General features: G+C 35.3%; 1 protein-coding gene across 1 annotated transcript in view; it reads right to left on the bottom strand.

Moving 5' to 3' along the window:
* Window positions 1-501: 501 nt before the first annotated feature.
* ADAMTS16 (ADAM metallopeptidase with thrombospondin type 1 motif 16) overlaps window positions 502-11,528 on the bottom strand; it is a 55,844-nt gene continuing 44,817 nt past the window's right edge. The window contains exons 12-15 of the mRNA XM_058178517.1: window positions 7,132-7,280; window positions 5,302-5,474; window positions 4,086-4,216; window positions 502-689 (exon numbers count right to left, since the gene is read on the bottom strand). Coding sequence (XP_058034500.1) covers window positions 537-689; window positions 4,086-4,216; window positions 5,302-5,474; window positions 7,132-7,280 — 606 coding nt within the window. The 3' untranslated portion in view covers window positions 502-536. The remainder of the gene's footprint in view (window positions 690-4,085; window positions 4,217-5,301; window positions 5,475-7,131; window positions 7,281-11,528) is intronic.

Here is an 11,528-nt window from a genome sequence, read left to right as displayed (position 1 = left end):
GAGTCAAGATGAGAAATACAGTAGGGAGATTACAGCATGACATGGGATCTACCTCATAGGGTAGGAGATTCATTTGATGTTTTTGAAAGCATATTGTGGAATTTCTGCAAAAAGCAGAAATTTGGCTTGTACAATTGGCTGCTACAAGGATATGATCATTAGGACCAATTTGCAAGAAAGTAAACTGAAAACGCTGAGCCCCATCCACATCTCTATTCCTCAGTAGACTCATTAATGTCTTTATCCAGTTGGGTGGTGGGTCTCTGATGAGATCTTTTACAAGTCATTACCTTTAATCACAGACACACATTAAATGTAGTTTTCTAGCCTTCAGAGAAGAAAGGCCAAAAATGTTTAGAAAGCAGCTTTATTGTCAGTCGTATAGAAGTAAATCATATGTGATGATACGTCATAAAACTGCTCATTTAATTTGTTTCTATCATTCTTATTTATATAGGCATGTATGTCTTTTTCTGCAAATAAGCAAAGAAATATTTTTCCTCTAATAATTTCCTGCAGATAATTTTAATGACGTATTATATTGAAAATACTTTTAAGTTCTTACGATTTGTAGAGTGTTGTTTTGTGTATTGCCCTTTATAAATTCTGCAACTTGAATTATCTCCTTTGCATACCCCACAAGCATCTTCTACAGCACTGGAGCCTAAGACATGATCACAGCCAACCACCTGGAAATGAAAGATTTCCTTGATACATGCAAACTTAAATAACATACAGTAGTTTAATCTAAAGGTTTACAAACAAGAATCAAAACATTTCATTTTGCTGGACATTTTGGTGTAGCCTTATAGAGAAAAAGGCTGCATCTTTTGTTGACAGATTTTTGCATTATGTGTATGTATTATGTCCATTGTTTACATATTTGTTTATATTTTATTAATACAAAACTATCTTCATTTGTGATAAATCTAAAACATGGCTTCTCCCTCTTGCATATATTGTGAGTCTTTTCAAAATGTTTACCTGGCCCTTCTTGCCATTTCAGGCTGTTCAAATGTGAAGAAAAAATAAAAAAATAACACAGTGCCAAGAATTTTATTTACCATTTAATAGAGAAATAGCTAATACCTTCACCATTCCCTGCTCATCCCAAAGGACCTCACACTACATGAGTATTTCTCTTGAGTATTTTTTCCTCTATCATAACTCTATCATAAATAAATTGGAGAAAAATATTTGAGGAAAAGGGTTTGCGGAAATGTTATTGATAGAAGGAATGGAGGCTTCACGCTTGCATTTTTTATTTTTATCTTCTTCTATGCAAAGGTTTGGAGCAGGATTTTGGACATTTAGGAAAGAGCTTAGCTGTTTCCTAAATAGCCCCTACTATTAAAAATGTAGTAGTTTCACTGCTGACTGCTGACTGTTTCTATGTAATATTTTATGGTAGGTGTTCTGAAATTCTTTCAAATTGAATTGAACTTTGAATTAGTTATAAAAGCAGCAGTTTTTGTGAAATAAATGGGAATAATCATTAATTTGAAAGGTGAATTCTCTGTTCATTCATAGAACTACAAATTTGGCCCTCTACATACCCAGAGAGTCTTTAGTGCTAGTAAGGGCCACTTAAATTCAATTCCTTGCCATTGCAGGAATCAATTTTTAATTGTTTTACATTTATGATATAACTTAAGAACAACAAAAATACAAATGCATATAACAACATTAAGGGATCAACACAATTTCAAAACTGATGAGCAAAGCAATTAAAAAGCAGATAAATTAAAAATCTTGGAAAGTAAATTCAAATTAAAGCATCCCAGGAAAGCAGTTGTCTAGATTTTCCTTGAACTTATCCAATGAAGAAAATCCATCATTCTGAGTCCTGCACTCCGCATGAGACAGAATAGGTCTTGACCTTCTATGACATCTTTCAGGTATGTGATGAATGCAATTACATGCCTTCAATACCGTGCTCCTTCAATCTTTCTTCACAAGACTTAGTTTATAGACTCCTCAATATCATTGTTGTCCTCTGAGCCTGTTGCAGTTTCTTAGAATTGTTCTTCAGTTGTGATACTTAAAACCCAAAGCAGTTTACAGGTAGTGTTTGACTTATCACCATAATGGAACCTGGAATTTCTGTCATAAACCACAAGCTCATAAATTGAGGCATTTACTCAGTGGAGGGCTGCTGCCAGTTCAGACCGGTTCAGGCAAACCGGTAGTTCCAATGATCAGCTGGCCCTGCCCACCCACCCCTGCTCTATCCTGTCCTATATTTCCTTCTTTCTGGTTCAGCTGATTCGCACGGCACAGCTTATTTCTGCACCTCCTCTGTGCTACTTACCGGGGCTGCCTTAGAAGGTAAGTAGCTGAGCTTCAAATTGCTATATTTTGAATGCCCCATGCAAGCATGTTAGGGGTATGTGCACACAAAGAACACACTCACAGAACCAGTTGTTAAACCAGTTGCAGTCCACTACTGCACTTACTTGATTGGACCTGATTTTATAACTATGATTGTGGTGGTTACTAAGTAAATGCTACAGCTATTAAATGAATAGCAGTTGTAAAGCAAATGCCACAATTTTTAAGCAAATCAGTGTTTTGATGTGGGTGTGGTTTTTTTTTTTTTTTTTTTTGCTAGAAACCAGCCGAAAAGACCAGAAACTGTGCCTTAAATGTGGTTGTGTGACTGCAGGGTGTGTGCAGCCATTGGAACTCTGAAACTGGGCTGTAGATAGCTTTTGGAGATATGTCATAACTTTGAACCATCACTAAATTGCTGGTCATAAGCCAAGGACTAACTGTAAAGTGAATGATTAGTTCCCAAGAATTGGAAATTATAACTCTGTTGATACAACCTAAAATTACATTTGCCTTTTTTGCATCTATTGCACTACTGACTCATATTCTCAGTTTGAGGCAATTAATATTCCAAGAACTTATTCCTGGTATTCCCTATGTATTTCATTTAACTGAAAAACTTCATCTGATCATGGAGATTTGAGCTCTTTCAAAGTAAAAAGATATTGCCTAACCATATTTCTATCCATCTCAAGCTTCATTCCTGCTCTTCCTCCTGATCTTCATAATTTTCTAGCGAAAGACGTATTTTTTTCTTGGAGACAACTGAAGCAATGTAGGAGTTAAACAGTTTTGCCTTTTCTTTGTAATCTTTTAGCATTTTGTCTTCTTCACTAAGCATATATAGATTCTTGCCATTTCCTTTTATTTTGAAAATATTGGTGGAAAGCAGTTTTGTTATTCTCCGTGTCCTTCACCAACTTCAGTTCATTTTAATATTTTTGATTTCCTAATTCCAGCTTTACATTTGTGGGCTTCTGGTTTCTTTTGTGATTTGACTCTATTTTTGTTTTGTAATGTTATTTTTATGCAGCCCAGAAATACAACGTCAGATTGCACTGGGTCGCACAGCAATGATAAACATGAACCAAATATGGAAAAGCCAGGACATCAGCCTGGCAACCACCTCTAGGTTGGTCCACTTTATTGTGCGTGGCTACCTATGGTTGTGAAAGTTGGACTTTAAAAAAGCAAGACAAGAAGAAAATTGACTCTTCTGAACTGTGGTGCCGGAGAAGCTTCTGTGTATTTCTTGGATAGCAGAAATGACTAACAAGCAGCAGAGGTGACTAACAAGCAAGTATAGACATGCCACTAGAAGGCAAAATAACAAAACGGTATCTCGCTTATTTTGGCTAGATCATGTGGTGGAATTCACCGGAGAAAACAATTCTGTTTGGAAGAGTTAGCGATAAAAGGAAACCAGGCTACCAAAGAATCCAATGGCTGGACACTATGAAAACTGACACCAGGTAGTCCATAGAAAAACTCAAAGACATAATGCAAGATTGAAAAATGTGGATTTTCATCATCAATGTTATTTTTAGAACCAGAGACTTTGGGCCAGACATTTTGGGCTGAGAGAAAAAGATTGACCAAAGATCTGCTTTAAGCCTAAAGCAGGACTAAAACTCACAATTTCTCTGTTTCTACCCTGGTGCCTAAACCACTACACCAAACTGGCTCTGTAAATAGTAACTAGAGATATGAAATGCATATTATCAGCAAAGAAAAGTACCTGAATTCATCATTACCTCACAAATACCATCAATACAAACATTGCGGCTATCCTCCAAACAGGGCGTCCCATCTTTTACTTTGTTTGATAAGGAAAAGAAGAAATCAAAGCCTTCTGCAATACAGTATAGTTTGCACAAATATTGTTCTGAAATGGAAAGAGAACAAGAAGCCTTCTTTTATTTTTTTCTACATCGCTAGAACTGGAAGTAAAATATGAATAAACCTAAAGTCAGCTAAAGACTGCAAGGGATCCAATGGGGCAATTTTCACAAGTGTTTCATTTATTAGTAATTGTAAACCTGGTAACTGAAATAAATTGTATCTTTCTACTTTATTGATTATTTACATTTGTGATTTTTAAAAATCAACATAACTCTAAACAGAAGAAGGAAAATGTATAAATCAAAGCCCTGGTGCAATTAAAAGCTGAGTGTTTATTAACTTAAAAGATGAGAGATTTCACATCGTGCATATTCTCCAGATGAAATAAGTTTGCTAAAGAAATCCTTACATTTGTCTGAATTAAGTTCTAAATGAATGAAAAAGTGCTTTTATCCTGCTTTCAGTGCTATTTAAATGGAATATACATTTAAATAAGGATACATGGAAGTGTTGATTTTAAAATGCATTTGTAATTTTAAAGCTGTTGGGAAAAGGGCAAACCATTGCAATGGCATTAACCAAGAAAATTATGCAAATTCGTTCCATGTTCTTTTGGGGGAAGAATTAAAACATGTTTCTTATATATACATTAATAAAGTTTATGCTGTTGCATTGCTTTCTTTTATTCTTTTTTTTCTCCTCCTAGGCTATTCTCTTCTTTTTCATTTCATTTTTTTAATTAAATAAATAAAGCAGGAAGGGAGGGGGGGAAGAGAGAGAGAGATATTTTTCCCTTATTGAGATTCCTGGAAGGCAACAAGTTTAATGTCCCTAGATTGTGATCTTCCTTCTATGCTTTTCCTTGTGGTGGTGCATTCCAAGACATCCCAAACACTCTCTAAATAGAATGCTTAATATTAGAGGCCATCTTTATAGAATATATTCTTTTGATGTTTAACAATTACATTTGCAAAATGAACCATTTCACAATTTAAAACAGAAATGTATACAATCTGAAGCCGTATGGCTGAATGCAGCTGATCTGATTTCTTGAGGTGGGGGGTGGGACTGGTCCTATCACATATGCAATTTCATTCTTCTGACACTTTCAAACATATTTAAATTCACCTTCTACTTGAGTGTATGGTTTCCACTTGTAGTGCCATCCTCTGAACCTCTTGCTGTTGAATTCTGCACACTGAGCAGCTCTAAAGCTAATGCTGTTTAGGGGACACTCCTGAATGTTACAAAGCTTCAACATCCGAGAAGAACCTTCACAGAATTTCCCTCGATGCGAAGGTCTACAACATTAATGGAAAAGCTACCTCAAATCGCTTATTAATTAATAACCCAACAAACAGTAGAAAATACATGAGACATTCATACAGAAGCTTATGACTGAAATGTTCTTATCTCATCAGCCTAATATGCATATAATTATGATTAAAAAAAACAGTTTTACAAAGTAGTTGCTCTCTGCATAAAGCCACAAGGTTCAGTGTGAGATACAGGACAGTTCCCCATTTACTCACATTCTGCTCACCGCTTTCCATATGAGCATGCTTAATCTAGAAATAGGCCAAAATGATTGCCCCTAATTTGTCACCCAATTCACAGGCTGCTGACAGTTGTGAAATTAGCACCTTCAAGTGGTGCAATGACAGAATACTTGCTACAGTCATTTTTCCTTGCCAGAAAACCTCTGAGAAGGACTAGAATACAATTTTTTAAAAACTGTCCATAATTTTCATTTTTTTAAGAGGTGATGTCGATGTTGCACTACATAGAGAATTTCTCTTTCCATCATGAATTGATTCTTTTTCTATGATATGGAGACCCATACAATTCAAGGAAAAATGATATGCAAAAATTTATTCCTGAGCACTGGTTGCGACATTAACTGATCTATTACCACTCTAGCTAGCTTTTCTATGCTCGGTGCACTTTTACTAAAATGTGTAATGCTATTTTGAAAACTTGAAAAACCCAGAAACATTATTTTTGAAATTAAGACTATGTATATTCTCCAGTTAAGTATATATCATGATGAGAGGTAGAAGGTGCTAAATATTCTTCAACTAATTCTCCTTGGGCCAAGGAAAGCCAAATGAGAAGCTTAGTAAAGTGGATTGTGTTTTATATCCTAAGTGTACCACCTTCAACTAAAATGCAAGCATTTTCCCCTCCCTATTGTCAGTTGTGTCCTTAGCATTATCAATGTGGCAAAACAAAGCAGACTTCTGAAATAATGGATCAGAATGCATCCCTTGGAAATGCAAATAGAAATGCAGCTTTTAAATAACTGTTTGTGGAACCTACTTTGGCATTTAAAGACTTTTCATTTCAGAGATTGTTCTGAGCATCTTAATTCTGAATATGTGTGAGTGCCTCTTAATTCTACTAGCACCTCTGAATCTAATACTTGTTCACAAGTAACAATGCATGAGCAAAGCAATGGACAGTGCTGGGTGCTTAACTAAGGATAGAAACTTATATTTAAAATTATAGGGAGATATAACAGGGATGCATTTGAGTAGATTTTCAACACAAGAATTTAAAATTTAGAATCAAGCACCAACAATACATGTGTAATCCAGTGCAGCAATGATTTGTATGCCTGCTTAGTCATCTTCTCAGATATTAACTTCAAGTCCCTCAATTTCCCTTCAGCTTTTTATTTTTGAACAAAACAGGATTACTTCATATTAAAGAGTCTACCTTTACAAGCCTTCAAGTAAAACACTCTCTTCTGCACAAGAGGATCCATGGCCAGATTCATAAACTATTAGTTCAACAAAGAAATAGATCCAGTGCATCTTTTGGAAGTCCAGCATTGTATCCTAATCCTGGGCTACTCTTAAAAACAATTGTTCATACCATAAATAGTTATGATGAGCTTTAACAATTTAGATTGCATCTCAAAGTGCTCAGACCTAAAACAAGGAAACACTCAGTCACCTTGGATTAGAACAGTTTCGTTCTCGATGAGATATACCTCCTCCACAGGTTCTAGAACAGGATGACCAGCTGGACCACTCAGACCAATGTCCATGGATTGGTTTTGGTCCTTCATCACCATATTTCACACATTGGCCACCACGGCACCACTGTAATGTACAACAAGTTTGTTTGTGTTAAGTATAAGCAATTATTAATAGATTGCGAATTCAAATAATATAGAGCTTGGCAGTACTTTGTATTATCTTGGAAACAAAATGGGGGCCTCTGACACTGAAAAGTAATGGAATAATACCGCATAAGGACTTGATAGCAGACTGGTTACTACATTGAGGAATAACTGCAGATTTTGAATGTTTTTGAAATGGCCCAACTTAAAGCACATTAAGTAGTTTTGGCTATGTAATACATCTATGTGAAAGAACTACAATAAACCCAGTTTACTGAACTTCTGGTTGACATCGTGGTGAGAACGGCTTGGAAAATAGCGGACTCCATCGAGTCCTGCAAAATCCAGCCGGTAAGGCCCTACAGGGTAAAAGCCACCTTGTAGGAATGGCAAAGAAAGAACAGTCGCTTCGTGGACCACGAAGAACTCCCAATTTCCTTGTTAGGTCCAAAGCAAGCTCTCCCGAACAGCAGCAGGGACGACAGCCATTTCTGCCAGTCACAAGCTGGGACAACCAGGACCATAAGATTTGTGCTGGAGCAGTCCATGGAAAGAGCACTGAAACTGGGTGAGATAACTTCCAACTCTTACTCCAAAGATTTAATTTAACTACAAGAATTTTAAAAGATAATCTCCAAGCATTAAGGAAGCGGTGATTAGACACATAGGGAAGATTAAAGACTGAAAATTAAGAGGCAAAAGAAATGCCCAAGGGAAGCTTTAAAATACAGAAAGCCTGGAAAAAAGCTTGAACAATTTGAAAGGTGATTTTTGGGAGAAACGGTCTTGCTAATTTGTATTTTTAAACCCTCTGGACTTATTGGATAATCAGCTGTTTTTGATATACTGTTTAATGTTGGACTTGGAAGCAGAAGAGCCATCTACTGGAAGAAATGTAGCACTACAGCAGTACAGCATCAGTACTCTTAGCGAAAGTGAGATCCAATACATATAAAGTCTAATAGACAAAATAGAAGAAAGTAAATAACACCTGGAAGGCGGCCTGATCTTGACTCTATTCTAGAAGAAAACTTGGATATTTTGAAAATATCTAATGAGTTTCTTTTTCCTCTTGAAGTTTTCTAAGATGAACTAAATTGCAAATAACTAAACTTCATTGAAACTGGCTATTGGATTATGGACTTGAAAGATTGGAGAAACCTAATGGATTAATTTGGATTTGGATTATTAAGGCTATTTGACAGAACATTCTGTGAGGCAAAAGAAGAAAGGTGATAGAAGAAAAGAGAAAAGAAGAAAAGTTAAATAAGACTTTAAAATTTGGAAAATTGGAAGATATGCAATTGGAAAATCACAAGGCTGTAAACCACTAAAGACTTTTAAAGATTATGAATTTAGAGGATTTGGAGGCATAACTATGGGATTGATTGAATTTTATTAAGTTGGAGTTTTTAAATATTGAGATGTTGGAACCAAAGAAGTATACTGAGCAATCTTTATTAAATTGTTACAAAATGGATCTACACATGATAATAGAGGCAAATGAAGAAATAATTTTGATGCTCAAAAACATGCATGAAACTATAAAGAACAATAAGAAGACAAGGGAATTGTCTAAAGATAAAGAAAGAAGTGTAGAAGCCACTCGACAATTGGGGGGGGAGAAGATGGACATGGTATTCAGGAAACAGATGAGAAATTAGAAGAAGCAGTGAATGGAAAAAATCAAAACGAGATGCAAGAAGATAAAGATAATGAAGAGAAAGGATTAATAAGTAGGAATCAATCAGACAATTCCTTAAAAGCTTATAATAGAACAGAGGAAAAAAAAGGAAAATCTGTTCAAAAAAGCAAGAAAGATTTAGAGAAAAAAAATCTCTTTAAAAAAAAGAAAGTCTTACCGATGGCTGTTTAAATAATACAGCAGAAAGAGACAAAGGGCAACCCGAAGGAATGTTCAATAAGTATAAAAATATCAAAAAGAGTTATAAAACTCTGAGAGAGAAATAAAAGGGTGATTAAAAAGTCAATAAATGATGGAACTCCAAAAAGGTTAAGTGATGATGAATAATGATAAAATATATTAATAAAAAGAAAAAATAGAAAATACAAATAGGGAAAATAGTAGCATACATATTAACAGATAATAGAATCTATTATAATTAAAAATAAGCTAAGCTTACTAGGTGGAAGTTTAGGATTACATAATCTAATTGTATTATTAATATGAATAGTATATTAAAGTATATTGTGAACTTAAACTTTTAAGAATTAGAAATTGTGGAGATTTTGAGATATTCCTGGGTTTGATTAAATTTTGTTAATATTTGGCCTTATCAGTAGTCCTATACATTTAGGATATTGAAATTATGGTGGAATAATGAGTAATTTTCAAAATATTAAATATTAGTAACTTAGTAGGGGATAACAAATACATGGCACAAAGAAATGTTATTTATGTTTAAACGAATTAATGAAAAAAATGGTAGAGAATTACAATGAGAGAATGGTACTGTTGAAGTTGGAAGATCAGGATTATAGAATAGAATTTTTATTGGCCAAGTGTGATTGGACACACAAGGAATTTGTCTTGGTGCATATGCTTTCAGTGTACATAAAAGAAAAGATACGTTCATCAAGGTACAACATTTACAACACAATTGATGGTCAATATATCAATATAAATCATAAGGATTGCCAGCAACAAAGTTACAGTCATACAGTCATAAGTGGAAAGAGATTGGTGATGGGAACTATGAGAAGATTAATAGTAGTGCAGATTTAGTAAATAGTTTGACAGTTTTGAGGGAATTATTTGTTTAGCAGAGTGATGGCCTTCGGGAAAAAAACTGTTCTTGTGTCTAGTTGTTCTGTTGTGCAGTGCTTGTTTTGAGGGTAGGAGTTGAAACAGTTTATGTCCTGGATGTGAGGGATCTGTAAATATTTTCACGGCCCTCTTCTTGATTTGTGCAGGATACAGGTCCTCAATGGAAGGCAGGTTGGTAGCAATTATTTTTTCTGCAGTTCTAATTATCCTCTGAAGTCTGTGTCTTTCTTGTTGGGTTGCAGAAAAGAACCAGACAGTTATAGAGGTGCAAATGACAGACTCAATAATTCCTCTGTAGAACTGAATCAGCAGCTCCTTGGCCAGTTTGAGCTTACTGAGTTGGCGCAGAAAGAACATTCTTTGTTGTCCTTATTTGTTGTCCTTATTATCCTTATATGCATACTTATTTGTATAATTACTGTTAGCATTGTTTAAAAGATTTGACCCAGTCAATATACTGTCTACAAAATATGTATAGTGTGTATTATATTAAAAATAAACTAAGCCTAGTAGGTGGAAGTTTAGGATTAGGTAATATAATTGTATTATTAATATTAATAGTGTGTTAAAGTATATTGTGAACTTAAACTTTTAAGGACTTGAAATTGTGGGGATTTTGAGATCTATTCCTGGGATTGATTAAATTTTGTTAATATTTGGTCTTATTAGTAGTCCTAGACATTTGAGATATTGAAATTATGGTGGAATAATGAGTAATTTTCAAAATATTAAATATTAGTAACTTAGTAGGAGATAACAAATATATGGCACAAAGAAATGTTATTTATGTTTAAATGAATTAATGGAAAAAATGATAAAGAATTATAAAGAGAGAATGGTACTGTTGAAGTTGGAAGATCAGGACTATGCAAACTTATTTTTATTATTATTGTTAGCAATGTTTAAAAAAGATTTGACCCAGTCAATACAATGTCCACAAAATATCTATGGTACGTATTATATTAAAAATAATAATAAAAATTTACCCTGTTTTCCCCAAAACAAGACATTCCCTGATAATAAGACCAATCGGGCTTTTGAACATATATTTCAGGGTTCAAAAAGATATAAGACAGGGTCTTATTTTTGGGAAAGACGGTATATATAAAACAGGGGTGAAATTCTACCGGATCAGACCGGAATTGGATGAGTAGGTAGTGGAGATTGGTTCTGGTTTGCCGATCCAGTAGCAATCGCTGGCTGGCCACACCCCCGAACCAGTCCACGGCCCACAGTCCAGCCTTCGCAAGCTGGACACCGGGATACCGGGAAGGCAGCTCACCACCTGCTCGCCCTTAGGTCAGGGGCCGGGGCCCATTCCCCGAGGCCCTGGAGCCACCGCCTGCCCCAACCGGGTCAGGGAATGCACCATTTCCCGACTCCGGCCTTTCCCCGGAGCCGCCGCCTGGGTCTTCCTTCTCCCACTTGCTGCCCACTAGC

This window comes from Ahaetulla prasina, chromosome 3, assembly GCF_028640845.1.
Source record: "Ahaetulla prasina isolate Xishuangbanna chromosome 3, ASM2864084v1, whole genome shotgun sequence".
NCBI classification, from domain to species: domain Eukaryota; kingdom Metazoa; phylum Chordata; class Lepidosauria; order Squamata; family Colubridae; genus Ahaetulla; species Ahaetulla prasina.
This window is presented reverse-complemented; position numbering and strand designations above follow the sequence as displayed.